Here is a 21409-nt window from a genome sequence, read left to right on the forward strand (position 1 = left end):
TAGTCCGTGCCGACCAGCGATCCCCGCACATTAACACTAGATTCAAAATTCAAGAGATTCAAGATTCAAGAGAGTTTATTGTCATGTGTCCCTGATAGGACAATGAAATTCTTGCTTTGCTTCAGCACAACAGAATATAGTAGGCATGACTACAGAACAGATCAGTGTGTCCATATACCATGATATAAATATATACACACATGAATAAATAAAACAGATAATAATAATAATAATAATAATGGATGGGATTTATATAGCGCCTTTGTAATAAAGTGCAAATAAACAGCTAATGGGCTATTAATGTTCAGAGTTTTGTCCGAGCCAAGTTTAATAGCCTGGTGGCTGTGGGGAAGTAGCTATTCCTGAACCTGGTCGTTGCAGTCTTCAGGCTCCTGTACCTTCTACCTGAAGGTAGCAGGGAGATGAGTGTGTGGCCAGGATGGTGTGGGCCCTTGATGATACTGCCAGCCTTTTTGAGGCAGCGACTGCGATAGATTCTACAATCCTACACAGACTAGGGATAATTTACATTTATACCAAGCCACTTAACCTACAAACTAGTGTAAGCGGATGATCACTGGTCAAAGTGGACTCAATGGGCAGAAGAGCCTGTTTCCATGCCCTATCACTCAAATCTAAACTCTAAAGGTAGACACATATTTGAGTTGTGGCAGATTTGGTCTGAATACTGCCGCCTGTTGTGAATGCATTTGGCTTGACCCTGGCCAACATATAACACTCCAATAACCACTGCTTCAGACCAAAAAAAAGTGAGTAAATCCAAGGCCTCTTGTGCAGGCACAAATGAAGGGAATCTGTCAAGCATCGAATTCAAGGTACCTGCATCCCTTAAGACCAGACATTTAAAAAAAAAGACATTAGCCAAGAGAGGGATGGATCACTTCCTTCATACTTCACATTTTCTCTTTAAAAATGCCATGATTGATTGTTGAGGATAGAATGAAACCATGCTCTCCTGGGACATGGTGTCAGTGTGGTGTGAGGTCCTAAGACAAGAAACTTCTGAAGTTTCTAAAGTTGACTCCAGCGTCTCACATCACAGTTGATGCATCTGTGCCCCGCGGCACAGCAGTGTTGCACGATTCTTTCTAGTAATTTATCTGCCGTGAAGTTTTGGAAACATTAAAAAAAGAAAACTTAATTGTAAATCCTATCAAAGTTTTAAGTAATATAAACGTGTGACTGAAAGTCAGTTCAGTTCAGTTTAGTTTATTGTCACGTGTACAGTGAAACGCTTTTCTGGTAAGTGAACATAGAAACATAGAAAATAGGTGCAGGAGTAGGCCATTCAGCCCTTCGAACCTGCACCGATCATGGCTGATCATCCAACTCAGTATCCCATCCCTGCCTTCTCTCCATACCCCCTGATCCCTTTGGCCACAAGGGCCACATCTAACTCCCTCTTAAATATAGCCAATGAACTGTGGCCTCAACTACCTTCTGTGGCAGAGAATTCCAGAGATTCACCACTCTCCGTGTAAAAAATGATTTTCTCATCTCAGTCCTTAAAGATTTCCCCTTTATCCTTAAACTGTGAAAAGTTAGTAAAGAAAATGTTTCTTGTGGTAGAACGAGTCTGAAGAAGGGTCGCGACCCGAAACGTCACCCATTCCTTCTCTCCAGAGACGCTGCCTGACCCGCTGAGTTACTCCAGCTTTTTGTGTCTATCTTTGGTTTAAACCAGCATCTGCAGTTCCTTCTTACACAAAGATAAGCAATTCTTTAGCTCATGATTCCAGCGATTGGAAGAACAGCTTGACCATTAGATCTATGCCATCTTGAGTTGTTCCCTGTGAAGCCCTTGCGATTGTGTTAGAGACTGGGACCTCCGAGACAGTTCAGCTTTCAAACAGGACCATGAACTTTGTTTCTGTGACGTGGGCGTTGCGGGCAAAACCACCGTTTATTACCTATTCCTAATTGAGAAGGTTGTAGTGCGGTTTAGGTTTAGATTTTATTATTATAGTTATGTCTACCGAGGTACAGTGAAAGGCTTTGTGAATGCCTTTGTGTTGGCGGAAACAGGCCCTTCGGACCACCGAGTCCGAGCCAACCAGCGATCCCTGCACAATAACACTATCCCACACAGACTAGGGATAATTGTGAGATGGGACTTCTTTAGTCAGAGGGCAGTTAATCTGTGGAACTCATTGCCACAGAGGGCTGTGGAGGCCAAGTCAGTGGATATTTTTAAGGCAGAGATAGACAAATTCTTGATTAGAACAGGTGCCAAGGGTTATGGGGAGAAGGCAGGAGAATGGGATTAGACTATAGACAATAGACAATAGGTGCAGGAGTAGGCCATTTGGTCCTTCGAGCCAGCACCGCCATTCAATGTGATCATGGCTGATCATCCCCAATCAGTACCCCGTTCCTGCCTTCTCCCCATATCCTCTGACTCCGCTATCTTTAAGAGCCCTATCCAGCTCTCTCTTGAAAGCATCCAGAGAACCTGCCTCCACCGCCCTCTGAGGCAGGGAATTCCACAGACTCACCACTCTCTGTGTGAAAAAGTGTTTCCTCGTTTCCGTTCTAAATGGCTTACTCCTTATTCTTAAACTGTGTGTGGCCCCTGGTTCGGGACAAGTCAGGTGGATATGTTTAAGGCAGAGATAGACATATTCTTGATTAGAATGAGTGTCAAGGGTTATGGGGAGAAGGCAGGAAAATGGGATTCGGAGGCGGAGATCAGCCATGTTTAAAGTAACCTACACGTCTCTGGGATGTGGAAGCAATCAAGGTCAGGATGGAACCCGGGTCTCTGGCACTGTGAGGCAGCAGCTCTTGATTTTGGAGTTGTGATGGAATTCAAACTGGGCCTTGATGAACAGGTTACTAGTGAGCAAGTACTGTTTAATGGCAGTCAGCAATACCTTCCATCACTTGTCTGATGATTTTGAGTAGACTGATGGGGGGGGGTAATTACTCTGGATTTATCCTGTATTCTGGGGACAAAGTAATACCATGCCTGGTATAGCTGCGAGAAGTTGCCAATTAACCATATGGGAACATACCGCGTGTCTGTTATTTTGACTCATTGCGTAAGGAAATGAACAGTTCCAAAGGCCTGAATTTGAACATAACTGGATGTTTGTTGGATGGGCAATTAATCAGCCTAATAGTTTTTACTGATCCTTCCCTCTCTGTGCTTGTGGAGAGATTGAATAAGTGTGTCTGTGAAAGGCAGAAGCATCCAGTCCAAGTACCGAGGGACACTATTGTTACGGTTCTGGGTTATGTACGAGTACACATAAAATGTGAGTCAGGTTCGGCGGAATAAGCGCCCGGTTTCGGGGAAAGAATGGTGTCACTGAAGGTAAAGGAGGATTCTGCGCCGGCTTTCAACAGAGGTGAAGGTCCAAGTGACTGATGTGAGGCAGGGCAGGGTGTATGTTTGTGCAGCTGGGTGGTGCAGGGTAGGTAAGGCGGGCCACGCATAGCAAGCTCCCACAAGGAGGTCATAAGCACCTTCTCTGCTCTTCTCCCAAACAGTGCCAGGGGACCCGTTACGTGCAGCTGAGAGGCCAGACGGAGCTTCGGACTAACATCTCATCCAGAAAACGGTGCCTCCCCAGTGCAAGCCAGCCTCAGTACTCCTCGTACTGCAGAGAAACGTCTATGCTTCGATCAATTCCACATCCCTGCTTCGCAACTTGCTGTAAGTTTTTGCTCTTTAAATGTACAGAATATAAAAGTATTGCCGTAAAAAGGAAACAGGGGGTTGGGATGCGGACTGAATTCTCCTCATTTAGCCACTGGCTTCTACCTGTAACACAGGGAACTACTGGTGGAATTCAGTGATGAAGAAGGGTCTCGACCCGAAACATCACCCATTCCTTCTCTCCAGTGATGCTGCCTGTCTCTCTGAGTTGCTCCTGCATTTTTGTCTATCATTGGAGTAACTAAATGTCTGGGATCTCCCACAGTTGTAAGGATACCGTTACGATAAAAGTGCCAAAATATTAGCCTGAAGAAGAGTCCCGACCCAAAATGTCATCTATCTATGTTCTCCAGAGATGCTGCCTGACCCACTGAGTTGCTCCTGCATTTTGTGTCTCTCTATGATGTTGCAGCTTCTACTGTTGGAGGCTTTGGGGCAGCAGAGTGGTGCAACTGGCAGCGCTAGAGGCCCGGGTTCGATCTTGATCTCGGGTGCACCTTCTCCCTGTGACCGCGCGGGTGTCCTCCGGGTGCTCCGGTTTCCTCCCACATCCCAAAGTCGCGCGGGTTTGCAGGTTTGCTGGCCCTCTGTAAATTGCCCTTGGAGCGTGAGTAGTGAACGCAAAAGTGGCCTTACTTGGAACTAGGGCGAACGGCTGATCGATGGTCGGCGTGTACTTGGGCCGAAGGGCCTGTTTCCATGCTGTATCTTTCGATCAAAAACCTTCAGCAGGGTGAAGAGGTCCAGTATCAGGAAAGAGATGTATCGTATCAACAATACTGGAGGAAGGGGGTGGCCTTTACCTCATAGTCATAGAGTGATACAACGTGGAAACAGGCCCATCAGCCCAACTTACCCACACCAGCCACACTAGTCCAACCTGCCCGCATTTGGTCCATATCCCTCCAAACCTGTCCTATCCATGTACCTGTCTAACAGTTTCTTAAACGTTGGGATAGTCCCAGCCTCAACTACCTCCTCAGGCAGCTTGTTCCATACACCCACCACTCTTTGTGTGTAAAGGTTACCCGTTCTCTGGATGCTTTCAAGAGAGAGCTAGATAGGGCTCTTAAAAATAGCAGAGTCAGGGGATATGGGGAGAAGGCAGGAACGGGGTACTGATTGGGGATGATCAGCCATGATCACAATGAATGGCGGTGCTGGCTCGAAGGGCCAAATGTCCTATTCCTGCACCTATTGTCTATTGTCTATAGTCTAATCCCATTCTCCTGCCTTCTCCCCATAACCCTTGGCACCCGTTCTAATCAAGAATTTGTCTATCTCTGCCTTAAAAATATCCACTGACTTGGCCTCCACAGCCCTCTGTGGCAATCTGTCTATTGTCAGATTCCTATGAAATCTTTTCCCCTTCACCTTAAACCTATGTCCTCTGGTCCTTGATTCACTTACTCTGGGCAAGAGACTCTGTGAATCTACCCGAACTATTCCTCTCATGATTTTACACACCTCAATAAGATCACCCCTCATCCTGCTGCGCTCCAAGGAATAGAGTCCCAGCCTACTCAACCCCTCTCTCTAACTCAGACCCTCTAGTCCAGGCAACATCCTCTTCCCTTCGCTGAGAGGTGTTCCCTACCTCTCTGGGGGAGTCTAGGATTAGAGGTCACAGCCTCAGGATTAAAGGACGCTCTTTTATGAAGGAGGTGAGGGGAAATTTCTTTAGTCAGAGGGTGGCGAACCTGTGGAAATCTTTGCTCAGACGGCTGTGGAGGCCAAGTCAGTGGATATTTTTAAGGCAGAGATAGATGGGTTCTGTATTATTACAGGTGTCAGAGGTTATGGGGAGAAGGCAGGAGAAGGCAGGAGAATGGGGTTAGGAGGGAGAGATAGATCAGCCAAGATTGAATGGCGGAGTAGACTTGATGGGCCGAATGGCCTAATTCTGCTCCTATAACATATGACCTTATGATCTGATGTGGGGGGAAATGTGCCTAACAAACTCGCCCCCCCCCTCCCCAGAGGCATGCCTTGTCCTGCCTCTCACCTCTTCCAACTTTCTCCCCCCCCCGCACAACCCCCACCCCTACCACACGGGCTTGGCATGGAAGAGTTGGTGGCAAAGATTTCCAGACACCCACCTTGGTGCGTGAAATAGTTTATTTTTATATCTCGTTCTCATCCTTCTACAAATGAACAAATCCATTACCTGCAGTTATTGCCCTCGCTGCCAACGGTGATCTTCTCCTTCCGCTTCCATCTTCCATGTTTCAAATGTTGACCTCGCTGTTATCATCCATTCTGAAAAGGACGCCAACTTCCAGCGACAATCAGTGGGAGCAATAGATGATGGTGGTAGCAGAATTAGCTGAGGATACGTCCAGTCTCCAGCCCCCCCGACATGGATGATTCTGCTATGGGGCCACCAATGGACATGATTCCTTAAAGGACTCAAAGTGCTGGAGTAACTCAACAGGTCAGGCAGCATCTCTGGAGAATATGGATTGGTGACATTTCGGGCCGGGACCCTTCTTCAGACTGTTCTTCAGAGATGCTGTTTGACCCGCTGAGTTCTCTGGATACTTTCAAGAGAGAGCTCTTAAAAATAGCGGAGTCAGGGGATATGGGGAGAAGGCAGGAACGGGGTACTGATTGGGGATGATCAGCCATGATCACATTGAATGACGGTGCTGGCTCGAAGGGCCGAATGGCCTACTCCTGCACCTGTTGTCTATTGTCTATAAATCCCTTTGTCAAACAACCTTTAAAAACCATTAATGCTGCTTCAGCTAATGTGCCCTCATTGAAACTCCTTGTTATCTTCTGAAAAAAAATGCCTTCCTTTAACAAAACCATGCTGGCCTTATTTGATTAAATCGCGCCTCTGTAAATGCTCCTTCTGGGCTTTTTCCAATCATTTGCCTGCTCTTGGCATCAGGCTGCCTGGTCTCCTTGGAGTCCATCTGCCCCTTCGTCCCTTTTTAAACAACCAGCAGCTTTCCAGCCCTCTGGTGCCGTGCCCAAGGGCCAAAGAGCACTGGGAAATGATATCAGAGCCCGCACTTGTTTGTCACCTGCTTCCTTGACGAGCCTAAAGGGCCTGTCCCACTATACTTGAGAAGTTTGACAGAGGGGTCTGTGGAGGTGCAGTCGTTGGTATAGAGAGAGTAGAGGAGAGGAGAGAGTATGCAGCCTTGCGGTGCTCCTATGCTGTGTGTTTGCGGGCCCGAGACTTGCTTTCCCAGCCTGTCTGTCAGGAAGTTGATGATCCACTGATAGAGGGGTTCAGGCACAGTCAACTGGGAGTGTTTGGAGTGTAGTAGCTCTGGCACAATGGTGTTGAATGCAGAGCTAAAATCCATAAACATAATCCTTGTATAGGTACACACCACCCTGGCGGTATAGATGCTGGAGGATGAAGTGCAGGCCTAGGTGGACTGCGTCATCCACTGAACTATTTGCCCGGTATGCAAACTGCAGGGGATCCAGCAGGGGGTTTGTGATATTTGCAGCAGGGCCAGCACAAGTCTTTCAAGTGTCTTCATGACTACAGAAGTCAGTGCGACAGGCCTGTAGTCATTAAGACCAGTAATCCTGGGATACGGGAATGGTTAGTCGGTACGGACTCGGTGGGCCGAAGGGCCTGTTTCCGCTCTGTATCTCAAGTCAAGTCAAGTCAGATTTATTCGTCACGTACACAGCAAAGTGCAGTGAAATGAACCTGCCAGCAGCGGTACAATAAAAATAAATAACACACAATACACAATAAAAATTTAACACAAACACCCACCACAGCATTTATAACTGTGTTGGAAGGCACAAAGTTTGGCCAGTCCTCCTCCATTTTCCCCCGTGGTCGGGACCACAACCCTCCGCAGTCGCCGCTGCGGGCGGCCAGATGTGCAGACAAGGTAAGTCCCGAATCAGCGCTTCCCTACCTGAGACCGCGGCTTCAAAATGGTGTAGGCCGCAGGCCGGCGGTCGAAGATCTAAAGTCCTAAACTAAACTAAATTAGACTACTCTAAGGTACACAAAAATGCTGGAGAAACTCAGCGGGTGCAGCAGCATCTATGGAGCGAAGGAAATAGGCAACGTTTCGGGCCGAAACCCTTCTGGAAATAGGCAACGTTTCGGGCCGAAACCCTTCCGGGTTTCGGCCCGAAACGTTGCCTATTTCCTTCGCTCCATAGATGCTGCTGCACCCGCTGAGTTTCTCCAGCATTTTTGCGTACCTTCGATTTTTCCAGCATCTGCAGCTCCTTCTTAAAGACTCTATCATGGTTCTCAGGCCTCTCCTAGTTTCTGGTGCCCAGAATTGGATATAATGCTACAACTGGGGCACTGGCTTTTGTACTCTGGTCCCCAATTAATGTTCTAGCGAACGTTTTGTTTTTGGGCTGGTGGCTTATACCTACACTGTTAATTCAACGTAACATTCAATGATAGAAAGACACAGGAGTACCACTGAGCCAAATGGTGCAGCATTAAATATTGTTAGAGCTACACTGTGGCACCGATCCATCATTGCTGTTTCTCATTCTGAACATGTCAGGAAGAAGGAACTCTGTAATGAAGGAATATATTATTCTGCTGTCACAAATGCATGGAATGATTACTGGCGGACGGCTTTGTGATTATCTTTAACAGAACATACACCTTATAAGTATCTTTATTGTGATGGATAATGTTTATTTTTGCAACTGATTAATTATGGTCAAATTTGATTAGTCATTTTAGCTAGAAAGAATTGCCCATCGTTTCATATTTTCTATCTTCCAAACTGGTATTGCATTAGAGAGGAGAGGAGTGATGCTTATCAACGCTGTATCATTTGGACTGTTCTCAGGGCTGTGCGTGCGTGCTTGTGTGTGTGTGTGCGCGTGCTTGAGCACATGCATATGTGCGTGCATATATATTATATATATATATGGATACATTGGACTTTTTTTCTCGTTTATTATATTGTTTACCGAACACCATGTTTACATATTCTGTTGTGATGCTGCAGGTAAGAATTTCATTGTTCTTTCTGGGACACATGACAATAAGACACTCTTGACTATTGGCATATCACCAGATTCTTCCTCAATGTTATCAGAATCTGGAACAGACCACTCTTGTGCTAGGGGTGAATTACCGATCTTCCAATCTACCTCCTTGTGGCCCTTTAACTTTATTTTATTTGCACTTTCTCTGAATAACACTATATTCTGAACTTTATTTACGCACCACCTGATGTGGAGTAGTGATCCTTAGCATTGCCGTGTCATGTGTGTGCACGTGTGTGTGCATGTGTGTGCGGTGTGTGTGCGTGCGGTGTGTGTGTGCGTGTGTGTGCGGTGTGTGTGTGCGTTGTGTGTGTGCGCCTTTGTGCACGTGTGTGTGCACGTGTGTGCACATATGTGTGTGTGTGCGTGTGTGTGCGGTGTGTGTGCTTCTGTGTGCACGTGTGTGTGCACGTGTGTGTGTGTGCACATAAGTATGTATTTACACATACTTACACATATGTGTGACTATGCCGCTGTGCGTGCTTACGTAATTGCATGCGTGCTTACGTACATGTTAGCATAAATATGTGTGTGTTCTTGACAATGATATATTCTTCCATGATTGTGCGTGTGTGAGTACGTATGAATACAGTCTCTTACCACTCCAATACAATTAATTTAATTTCATTAACAAAAGGAAGACAGAGCAATGGACAAGAGATAAAGTTGTACTTTGCATTTATTAAGAATGGAAGGTGTTGAGGAAATGCTTGAATTTAATCTTCGAAGCATGAATGAATTGCCTGATGTTTTTTTGGGCAAAATATGTCACTGAGCCTACAGGGAAGGGCTGAATATAACATTTCTGAGCTTCTATCAGAAGCCTGTGTCTATTATGTGTGTTTCAGATTTGAGTTGAGCAATGTATTTTGGAGCTGATACATTGCAAATTTGTATCGTACTCTGTATTTAAAGGTGCCCGCGATTTTAGGCTACAAATAACGTTCTTGTTAAATTGGCGATCGCTTCGTCCAACACCTCCGCTCAGTTTGCAATAACCAACCTGATCTCCCGGTGGCTCAGCACTTCAACTCCCCCTCCCATTCCGAATCCGACTTTATGTCCTGGGCCTCCTCCATGGCCAGAGTGAGTCCCACCGCATATTGGAGGAGCAGCACCTCATATTTCTTGGTTAGTTTACACCCCAGCGGTATGAACATTGACTTCTCCAATTTCAGGTAGTCCTTGCTTTCTCCCTCCTTCCCCTCCCCTTCCCAGCTCTCCCACAGCCTGCTGTCTCTGCCTTTTCCTTTCTTTTTCACGCCCCCCCCCCCCCCACATCAGTCTGAAGAAGGGTCTCGACCCGAAACGTCACCTATTCCTTTGCTCCATTGATACTGCTGCACCCGCTGAGTTTCTCCAGCATTTTTGTGTACCTTCATTGTTAAAGTTATTCTTTGTGAAGTACTTGGCAACAAAATTGTATTACACCTTTTACTTTCGAGATACGGCATGGAAACCGGCCCTTCAGCCCATTGAGTCCGCGATGACCAGCAATCACCCCGCATACTAACACTATCCAACACACACCAAGGACAATTTACACTTATACCAAGCCAATTAACCTACAGATGTCTTTGGAGTGTGGGAGGAAACCGAAGATCTCGGAGAAAACCCACGTGGTCACGGGGAGAAGGTGCAAACTCCGTACAGACAGCACCCGTAGTCAGGATCGAACCTGGGTCTACTGGCGCTGTCAAGCAGCAAATCGGTCTTCGGTTTCCTCCCACACTCCAAAGACGTACAGGTTTGTAGGTTGTAGAAGGGTTTCGGCCCGAAACGTTGCCTATTTCCTTCGCTCCATCGATGCTGCTGCACCCGCTGAGTTTCTCCAGCATTTTTGTCTACCTTCGATTTTCCAGCATCTGCAGTTCCTTCTTAAACAGGTTTGTAGGTTAATTGGCTTGGTACAAATGTAAAAATTGTCCCTGGTGTGTGTAGGGTAGTGCTGGTGTGCAGGGATAACTGGTCAGTGTGGACTCGGTGGACTGAAGGGCCTGTTTCCGCACTGTATCTCTAAACGAAAAGAATTGCAGAAGAGGAGGTGAGAGCAGGTGTGTACGAGGCCCAGAGGCTACTGATGCCCAAGGGGTAGGGTCTTCAGAAATATCAAATGTGTTTCAGTGAGCAAGAGACTGGGTGAAAATTTAGATGAATTTGACAAGAGACAAGAGACAAGAGAGTTTATTGTCATATGTCCCAGATAGGACAATGAAATTGTGACTATGGATGAATGTAGATAGACACAAAATGATGGAGTAAAGCCCCTGTCCCACCCAAAAAAAAATCAAGGTCGAGGTGACCTACAACCTCCTACCACCTCCCACGCATGTGTTGAAAACCTTCCTCAACTATGAAGAAAACCGGCTTCGACTAGACCTGCGACTAAAAACTAATCAATTTTTAAAACGGCAACCTATTTTTAGTCGAGGCCGGTTTAAATCATGATGAAAAAATAGCGGCAACCTAGATGAAGCCTCGACCACGTGGAAACCACTTTCCACCATTAGGGAGAGTGACCAAAACCTCCGGTGACCTCATGGAAACTTTGGGTGGCGGGCAAGGTCACCAGAGGTTGCTGTTTAGGTCTCCTAAGTGGGACAGGGGCTTAACTCAGCGGGGCAGGCAGCATCTCTGTCTGGCGAGAAGGAATGGGTGACGTTTCAGGTCAACACCCTTCTTCAGACTGAGAGTCATGGGAGATGAAAACCAGAGATATGGAACGGCAAGGTGTGAAAAGGACAGATCAAAGCAGAAGGTACACAAAATTGCTGGGGAAACTCAGCGGGTGCAGCAGCATCTATGGAGCGAAGGAAATAGGCGACGTTTCGGGCCGAAACCCTTCTTCAGACTGATGGGGGGTGGGGGGGGGGGAAAGAAAGAAGGAAAAGGGGAGGAATGTTGATTAAGGAAATGTAGAATGGTTCATTGTTAGCTGAGGGGAGGATGATTAGGACAATAATTAATCAGGAGGACAGTAAAACTAGTCGGAGAACTAGGGTGGGGTGAGGGATGGAGATTAATGTAATTAGTTAACTGTCTGTGTTAGTTCATGTTTCTGGAAGGCTGATGGTTTTCATTGATATCTTAAATAGGAAAACTGTACGTATTAGTATTAATGTACCTTTACTATGTGCGCCACATAGTATAATTTTGATAAATTGTTACAGACGATGCCATTAGTTGAGATGAACTGCCTTCAGTAAAGAATATTGTTGATGGTTCAACCTCTATTCACCCGCTTATATAAGCAGCAATGCAGCAAGATTTGCTGCGCTGTTGGTCAGCGCAGTACTGAAGGAGAGCTGCATTGCTGCAGGTATTCTGTTATTACTGCAAGCATATTATGGGCTGCATGGTGGCGCAGCGGTAGAGCTGCTGCCTTTCAGCGCCAGAGACCCAGGTTCGATCCCGACTGCAGGTGCTGTCTTTATGGAGTTTGCACGTTCTCCCCCTGACCTGTTTGGGTTTTCTCCGGGAGCTCCGGTTTCCTCCCACACTCCAAAGACGTACAGGTTTGTAGGCAGACAAAAATGATGGAGAAACTCAGCGGGTGCGGCAGCATCTATGGAGCAAAGGAAATAGGCAACGTTTCGGGCCAAAACCCTTCCTCAGACTTGTTCAGACAGGACTGTAGGATGGTAAAATTGTAAATTATCCCTAGTGTGTGTGGGACAGTGTTAATGTGCAGTGATCGCTGGACGGCCTAGACTCGATGGGCCAAAGGGTCTGCTGCATCTCTAAACTAAACTAAACTCTAGGATTTTCTGTGTACGATGGAACTGCAGATGCTGGTTTACAACAAAGATAGTCACAAAAAGCTGGAGTCACTTAGCAGGACAGGCAGCATCTCTTTCAGATTCACGGACAGTTTCTTCCCTGCTGTTACCAGGCAACTGAACCATCCTACCACAACCAGAGAGCAGCCCTGAACTACTATCTACCTCATTAGTGACGCTCGGACTATCTTTGATTGGACCACCTACCTTTTAGGGTCATTTTTAGAGTTTTTCCACCAAACATTATTCCCTTATCATGTATCTGTATATTGTGAATGGCTCGATTGTAATCATACATTAGTCTTTCTGCTGACTGGTTAGCATGCAACAAAAGCTTTTCACTGTACCTCAGTACACGTGGCAATAAAGTCAAACTGAAACTGGAATTCTCTGCCTCAGTGGGCGGTGGAGGCAGGTTCTCTGGATGCTTTCAAGAGATAGCTAGATAGGGCTCTTAAAAATAGCGGATTCAGGGGATATGGGGAGAAGGCAGGAACGGGGTACTGATTGGGGATGATCAGCCATGATCACATTGAATGGCGGTGCTGGCTCGAAGGGCCAAATGGCCTACTCCTGCACCTATTGTCTATTGTCTATTGAGAACGTACAAACTCCACACAGACAGGTCAGGATTGAACAAGGAGTTGTGGGACACCGCTCTACTGGCTATTTAATACAACCAATTGTGCAGATACAGAGGATAAGCTGGCTAAAGTAGATTGTGAAATTAGATTAAAGGATTTGTCACATAAGCTGTGTTAAATATTTAACTGCTGCACCACTGTACAACGCAAATATAAATATAAATACAAATATAAGCAGTTATTTATTTGCAGCTATTTTATTCGCAAGGCATTAGAAACATAGAAAATAGGTGCAGGAGGAGGCCATTCAGCCCTTCGGCCCTTCGAGCCAACACCGCCATTCACTGATTGGGGATGATCAGCCATGATCACATTGAATGGCGGTGCTGGCTCGAAGCGCCGAATGGCCTACTCCTGCACCTATTGTCTATTGTCTATTGAAACTGAACTAAAAAGGGAATAGTTGACGTTTCGGGTCGGGACCCATCTTTAGATGGCATCAGCGATACGATCGGCCAGTCTGAGCTTGGTCTCTCCGATATATAGGAGAACTTTCTCATTGGTAAGGGTCTTCTGCTTCATGCAGAAGCACCCTGACTTGTGCAGTAGCACCAATAATGTTCAGTGCATGTTTTAATGGCCCACCTGGCCAAGTCAATTGTGCATGCAAGCACCATTGCATGCACAAGCAAGTGAAGGGCGCTTCAGAGTAATTCCAACTGTTTCCCCCTGATCACTTTGAGGCAATTGAATCTGGTGCATATAATCCCCTGATGAGTGGGTCCTTTAGGTTTTATAGTTGCACAGCAGTTTTAGCAGCATCTGTGGAGATAAAAACCGAGTTAATAAGTTTTAAAGAAATTAGTTTAGTTTCGAGATACCTAGTGGGAGCAGTTCCCTCGGGTCACTGAGTTGGTGCCGACCAGTACACTATCACGATGGGACAATTTCACATTTTTACTGAAGCCAATTTACCTACAAACCTGCACGTCTTTGTAGCTGTGGGAGGAAACCGAAGCACCTGGAGAAAACCCACACGGTCACAGGGAGAACGTACAAACTCCCTACAGACAGCTCGGGTCAGGATCAAACCTGGGTCTCTGGCGCTGTAAGTCAGCAACTCCACCGCTTCATCACTGTGCCGCCCGTGTTAACTCTATTATTCTTTCCACAGATGCTGCCTGTCCCGCTGAGTGTTTCCAGCTTTTACTGCCTTTTTTAACGGATTTTCAATATCTTCTCCAGAACCAAATTCATCTTTTGCATGATACCTTAGTGAGGACACTTGCTTTAAAATCTGTTTTAGTCTGGAATACATCTAGAGAAAGGGGTGGAAATAATCTACTGCTCAGGCAGCATCTGTGGGGAGATCTGTGGCATTTCAGGTCAATGGTACGGAAACTAAAGATGTAAATCCATAGGAATTAGCACAGCCACTAATGCCGATCTTCTGAACTCTCCGCTCCCTCCCCTTTCACCTATATTCCTTCCTCTGGCTTCACAGTCTGCAACTCCTCTGTCCTTATCCCACATTCTATTAATTTAATATCTGGCTTTGTCCAACCATCTGGCCTGTATCCACCTATCACTTTGTCCTGCCCCTCCTCTCTTCCAACCCACCGCCACGATGAATCTGAAGAAGGGTCCCGACCCAAAACGTCACCTAACCATGTTCTTCAGAGATGCTGCCCGACGCACTGAGTTACTCCAGCGCTTTGTGTCTTTTTTTGTTAAACCAGCATCTGCATACTTCCCTGGCAGGGGAGAGACTGTGATCAAAAAGGCGTTTCTCCCAGGACAAGGCTATCCCATTGCAATTCGGGTGTGCTGACGCCTGCGATGTCCCCAAATGCGGGATACTCGACTGCAGAATTTGTGGTAGTGGGGGACTGCGTTCGCAAAAATGTAAAAAAAATTATAAAAAAAAATTTAAAAAAAAAAAAAAAAAAAAAAAAAAACAGCATCTGCAGTTCTTTGTTACAACTCTGATCCTGCTCCCATCTCGGTGTTTAGCTGTATATTGATTACTTTGGTTTAAGGCTGTACTTATTTATTGCAGGGAATAAATTCAATGAAGATGAGGCACATGGGCTTGCATCTTCTGAAGGTTTTATTCATTCTCGTGTCTCATGTGGTTTGGGCGAAAGGCATCTTGAAGAGCAAATCCACCCTGAACATAGCCGTGATCCTCGGTGGCACGTCCTGCGAGATGGACGTCAAAGACGTTGTGAACAAAGATGACTTCCAACATTTGTCCATCGACCCCAACGTGGTACAGGTGTCGGTCAACGAGACCGACCCCAAGAGCATCATAACGCGCGTGTGCGACCTCATGTCCGGGATGAAGATGCACGGCGTGGTGTTTGGCGATGACACCGATCACGAATCCATTGCAGAAATTTTGGATTTTATTTCCGCTCAGACTATGATCCCAATCCTTGGAATACACGGCGGCTCCTCGATGATAATGGCAGACAAGGTAGGAGCTGGCTTTTGCTCTCTTCATGTGCTGGTTGCTTAGTTATCGCTGGATGCTTTAACTATTGGTATTCATCTATGGAGCCGATGTAATGTACTGTATGTTCGATATGACCAAAGATCTCTTTACTCACTGTAACGGAGTTCTTCCCTCAGCTCCCCTGATCTCTACGTTTGCTCTGTGGCAAATTGTTTGGCACCAGTAGTTCGGCAATAGCAGCAGATGCAATTATGACTCTAAAAGACTTTTGGACATATACATCAGACAATAGATAATAGGTGCAGGAGTTGGCCATTTGGCCCTTCGAGCCAGCACCGCCATTCAATGTGATCATGGCTGATCATCCCCAATCAGTACCCCATTCCTGCCTTCTCCCCATATCTCCTGACTCCGCTATTTTTAAGAGCCCTATCTAGCTCTCTCTTGAAAGCATCCAGAGAACCTGCCTCCACCACCCTCTGAGGCAGAGAATTCCACAGACTCACCACTCTCTGTGAGAAAAAGTCTCCGTTCTAACTCCTTATTCTTAAACTGTGGGCCCTGGTTCTGGACTCCCCCAACATCGGGAACATGTTTCCTGCCTCTAGCGTGTCCAAGCCCTTAACAATCTTATATGTTTCAATGAGATACCCTCTCATCCTTCTAAACTCCAGAGTGTGCAAGCCCAGCTGCTCCATTCTCTCAGCATATGACAGTCCCGCCATCCCGGGAATTAACCTTGTAAACCTACGCTGCACTCCCTCAATAGCAAGAATGTCCTTCCTCAAATTAGGGGACCAAAACCGCACACAATACTCCAGGTGTGGTCTCACTAGGGCCCTGTACAACTGCAGAAGGAATATACAGTATATGAATAGGAAGTATGTCAACTTGGACGTTGACTGGGGCAAGGTAGGCCGAAGAGCCTGCTTCAACGCTGAGCGCTAGGCTTCGGATGGCCTACTGCAAAGGCCGGACCTCAGCACACACCTGCTGGGCTTTGTCAGCAATACAGTGGTCAGGGAGCTCTGCCGCTTGACAAAGCTGTCATAGATTTCCACACCTTATAAATATCTCAGACTTTTAGCAACATTTGGAAAAGCGAACAAAATTAAAGTAAGCAATTAAGAATTGATATAACATCTTGAAAATATGAAAACGAAGACTTAGAAATCATTTTAGACATTAAAGCAATAATTGAAGAATTAGTCGAGGCAATGAAATGTACAATAAAAGACATTTGGACGTGGATAGGAAAGGTTTATGAGCCAAACATTGATAAATGGGAGTAGCTTAGATGGGGCATCTTTGTTGGCATGGCTGTGTTGGGCCAAATGGCCTGTTTCTGTGCTGTATGAGTCTTTGATCTTTGTCTCTTTGACTCTTTGGGGTTTTCTTGGCCCTGCTCTGGGAGTAGGTGGGGGCGGATCCGGACCGCAATGGCCGTGAGCCGCAGGCCGAGTTCAACGATCGTTTGCCTGCTTCTGCTGCTGTTGGAGGTCCAGGGTCTTGGGCCTGTCCCACTTTGGCAGTCAGTTCCGCGACAGACCGTTGGCCCGCGAAGATTTCATTCGCTACAAAAATTTCGGAGCCCCGCGCGATGTCGCGCACAACTACATACCCCTCCGCGCTTCTCGGTGGGACCGGCCCCCGCGTGGACATAGGATGCCCGTGCGCCTCTACGCGACCATGAGGTCGTGTAATTTGCGAGCCAAGGACACGTAAGTGGGACAGGCCCTTAATAGTTGCTGCCTTACTGCACCAGAGACCCAGGGTCAATCCTGGCTGTGAGTGCTGTCTGTACGGAGTTTGTACGTTCTGTCTCCCTGTGACTGAATGGGAGCATCGGTTTCATCCCACGCTCCAAAGACATACAGGTTTGTAGGCTAATTGTCCTCGGTAAAATTTTTAAGTGTGTCGGATATTGCTAGTGTCTGGGTGATTGCTGGTCAGCTCAGCTCAGTGGGCTGAGGGCTGTTTCCGCGCAGCATCTCTAAAGAAAAGACTCGCCACCCATTTAGGTCTTGAGCCAGGTCCGACCTTGCACAGCACCTGGGAGTGCGTACCTCAGGGTAAAGCTGGCATCTCAACTTGGCCCCCACAGTTGACATCAGATTTTTCCCCCCTGACCTCTCAGTAATCTGGACGAACAGTGTACGGGGATCAGTCCAGATCTGAGCACTGGTGGTTCCCTTCAGAACTACGGGTGGTGCGGTGGGCACAGCGGTGGAGTTGCTGCCTCACAGCGCCAGGGATCCGGGTTCGATCCTGACCGCGGGCGCTGTCTGTACGGATTTTGTACGTTCTCCCCGTGACCTGCATGAGTTTTCTCCAGGAGCTCCGGATGGTGTGGGTCCTTGATGATGCTGCTGCCAGCCTTTTTGAGGCAGCGACTGCGATAGATCCCCTCGATGGTAGGGAGGTCAGAGCCGATGATGAACTGGGCAGTGTTTAAGACGGAACTGCTGATGCTGGAAAATCGAAGGTAGACAAAAATGCTGGAGAAACTCAGCGGGTGCAGCAGCATCTATGGAGCGAAGGAAATAGGCAACGTTTCGGGCCGAAACCCTTCTGGAAATAGGCAACGTTTCGGGCCGAAACCCTTCCGGGTTTCGACCCGAAACGTTGCCTATTTCCTTCGCTCCATAGATGCTGCTGCACCCGCTGAGTTTCTCCAGCATTTTTGTGTACCATGGACTGGGCAGTGTTTACTACTTTTTGTAGTCTTTTCCGCTCCTGGGCGCTCATGCTGCCGAACCAAGTAGAATGAGAGAGTGGGTGATGTCGAAGGGTTGCATTTATGAATGGAAATCCGAGACCAGTGGTGTACTGCGGTGGTCAATACTGGGACCCCTGCTGTTTGCTGTGTACAATAGTGACTTTGATGTTTATATAGGAGGTGTGATTAGTAAGTTTGCAGATGACATCAACATTGGTCGAGTTGTGGACAGTGCAGCTACAGAAACATATTGATCATCTGCACAGCTTCAATGGGCTGACGGAATTTAATTCCAATGAGTGTGAAGTGCAGCTTTGCGAGAGGGCAGATAAGGATCGGAAAGTGAATGATAGGACCCTGGGGAGCACTGGAGAACAGAGGGTTATTGTTGTATGTCCCAAAGATCCCTGAAGGTGGCAGCACATGTAGATGTGGTGGCAGTCATATAGACCTTCGTTACATGTGCTACTGAATTCAAGAGTAGCCAAGTTATAGCCAATGTTTATAAAACACTGGTGGGGCCACATCTGGAATAATGGGAGCAGTTTGGTCGTTTCAGTGGAGAAAAGTAGAGTAGGTTAATTTGCTTGGTACAATTGACAAATTGTGCCCAGTGTGTGTAGGATAGTGTAAGTGTGTAGGATAGTGTAAGTGTGCAGGATAGTGTAAGTGTGCAGGGATCACTGGTCGGCGCAGACTCAGTGGGCCGACGGAATGTGTGTAAAATAAAATAGTATTAGTGTAAATGGGTCTTGGTGTGGATTCAATGCGCCGAGGGGCCTGTTTCCATGCTCTACGCAATAAAGATTTAGTGGTGTAACGATAGAGTTGCCGCCTTAAAGCGTTCAAACCTGACTATGGCCGCTGTCTGTACGGAGTTTGCACGTTCTCCCCGTGACCCCATGGGTTTTCCCCAGGGTGCTCCTGTTTCCTCCCATATTCTAAAGACGCACAGGTTTGTAGGTTAATTGGGTAAAGATTGTAAATTGTCCCTAGTGTGTGTAGGATTAGACAATAGACAATAGGTGCAGGAGCAGGCCATTCGGACCTTCGAGCCAGCACCGCCATTCAATGTGATCATGCCTGATCATCCCCGCTAGTACTAGTGAATGGTCGGCACAGTCTTGGTGGGCCGAAGGGCCTGTTTCTGTGCTGTATTCGAGCCGATTCAGTCTCTGTCTATAGGTTAGGCCGAGTTTTTCTTCCTTGCTGAAGAGTGAAAGGCTTGGATAGAGTGGGGAGGATGTTTCCACTAGTGGGAGAGTCTAGGACTGGAGGTCGTTGCTTCAGAATTAAAGGACGTTCTTTTAGGAAGGAGATGAGGAGGAATTTCTAGTCAGAGGGTGGTGAATCTGTGTAGGAAGGGACTGCAGATGCTGGTTTAAACCAAAGATAGACACAAAAAGCTGGAGTAACTCAGCAGGGCAGGCACCATCTCTGAAGAGAAGGAATGGGTGACATTTCGGGTCGAGGCCTTCTTCAGACAGCTTTTTGTGTCTCCTCGGTGGAGACTCTGGTGGTATTCTTTGCCACAGAAGACTGTGCAGGCAAAGTGAGTGGATATTTTTAAGGCAGAGATAGGTAGATTATTGATTAGTTCTGGTGTCGTGGGGAGAAGGCAGGAGAATGGGGTAAGGAGGGAGAGATAGATCAGCCATGATTGAATGGTGGAGTAGACTTGATGGGCCGAATGGCCTAATTCCACTCCTATCACATGATCTTATGATCTTATGAAGAAGGACCTGATAGAGGTGTACAGAGTGGAGGTGCATCGATACATACTGTAGCTCCCAGTAAACTGTTCTCCTTAACAGAGTTTTCCAATAGGAGGGCATAGGTAAGGAGGAATATTTTGTCCAAAAGGTGGTTGGAATCTGGAACACAATTAGAAAGCAGTCCTGATCTACTATCTACCTCATTGGTGACCCTCGGACTATCTTTGATCAGAGTTTGAAGGTAGACAAAAGTGCTGGAGAAACTCAGCGGGTGCGGCAGCATCTATGGAGCAAAGGAAATAGGTGACGTTTCGGGCCGAAACCCTTCTTCAGACTTGATCAGAGTTTGCTAGCTTAACCTTGCACTGAACGTTATTCCCTTATCCTGTATCTATATACTGTACATAGCTCAATTGTAATCACATATTGTTTTCCGCTGACTAGCACACAACAAAAGCTTTTCACTCACTGCACCTTGATACATGTGACAATAAAACTAAACTGAACTGGAGGCAGAAACTCTCATATCACCCAGACCAGTATTTGAATGACCAAGGCAGTGACGGATTTGGGCTGTGGACCAAAAGCTGGTAAATAGATGCAGCAAAGACAATGGTGAGCGTGGACAACTTCACTGGGGTGGAAGGAACCCTCTCCAAGACAGACGTGAAGCTCACCGTTTGACCTGTTTTTACAAAATGTTAAATGGTCAGCCCGACATATATTACAAGACCTACACCAAACCCAAACCAATTAGGAGCAGACGAGGGCATTCGATCCAATTTGTGATCCCAGCTACAAAGACAGATGTGTACAACAATTCGTTCTTCCCCCGCACAATTAAAGCATGGAATAATCTCCACCTAACTATAGTTACCCAACCAGATGCAACTAAATTTAAGGTAGCTCTTTCTTCCCCAAAACCCTTTCTGGCTTAAGCCCTCCCTCCAGCACCTCCAGTTTAAATTCCATTTGGAATATTTTGGAGGACCAAGAAACCAAGAAGAACCAAGAAGAAGATGGGATGAAGGGTCTATTTCTGAATGTATGACTCTGACTCGAAGAAAGGTCGCGCAGGTTTGACCTGTATACATCGGCGTACAGAACATGGGAAGTGATTTTATTGAAACAAGCAAGATTCTGAGGGACACAAAATGCTGGAGTAACTCAGCAGGTCAGGCAGCATCTCTGGAGAACATGGAATGGTGATGTTTTGGTTCTGGACCTTTCTTCAGACAACCTACCCGAAATGTCACCTATCCATGTCCTCCAGAGATGCTGCCTGAAGTGCTAAGTTACTCCAGCACTTTGTATCTTTTTGTTGTTGTTGTAAAATAGCAGTTCATTGTTGCCAGGATTCTGAGTAGGTGGTGAGAGGGGAGAAAAGGGAATGGTCAGGGTGCAACCAGGGTGGGAGAGGGGAGAAGAGGGAGTGGTCAGGGTGCGACTAGTCCTTGATTATGCT

The 21409-nt window shown here is 46.7% G+C and overlaps 1 protein-coding gene and 1 non-coding gene across 2 annotated transcripts in view; both read left to right on the forward strand.

The window, feature by feature from the left end:
- The first annotated feature begins 3521 nt into the window (after window positions 1–3521).
- grin2b (glutamate ionotropic receptor NMDA type subunit 2B) overlaps window positions 3522–21409 on the forward strand; it is a 200878-nt gene continuing 182990 nt past the window's right edge. The window contains exons 1-2 of the mRNA XM_033013248.1: window positions 3522–3679; window positions 15112–15531. Coding sequence (XP_032869139.1) covers window positions 15124–15531 — 408 coding nt within the window. The 5' untranslated portion in view covers window positions 3522–3679; window positions 15112–15123. The remainder of the gene's footprint in view (window positions 3680–15111; window positions 15532–21409) is intronic.
- Window positions 14799–14960, forward strand: LOC116967126. Its single transcript, XR_004410149.1, has one exon. It is a non-coding gene; the product is annotated as a U1 spliceosomal RNA (small nuclear RNA).

This window comes from Amblyraja radiata, chromosome 38 (assembly GCF_010909765.2).
Source record: "Amblyraja radiata isolate CabotCenter1 chromosome 38, sAmbRad1.1.pri, whole genome shotgun sequence".
NCBI lineage: Eukaryota > Metazoa > Chordata > Chondrichthyes > Rajiformes > Rajidae > Amblyraja > Amblyraja radiata.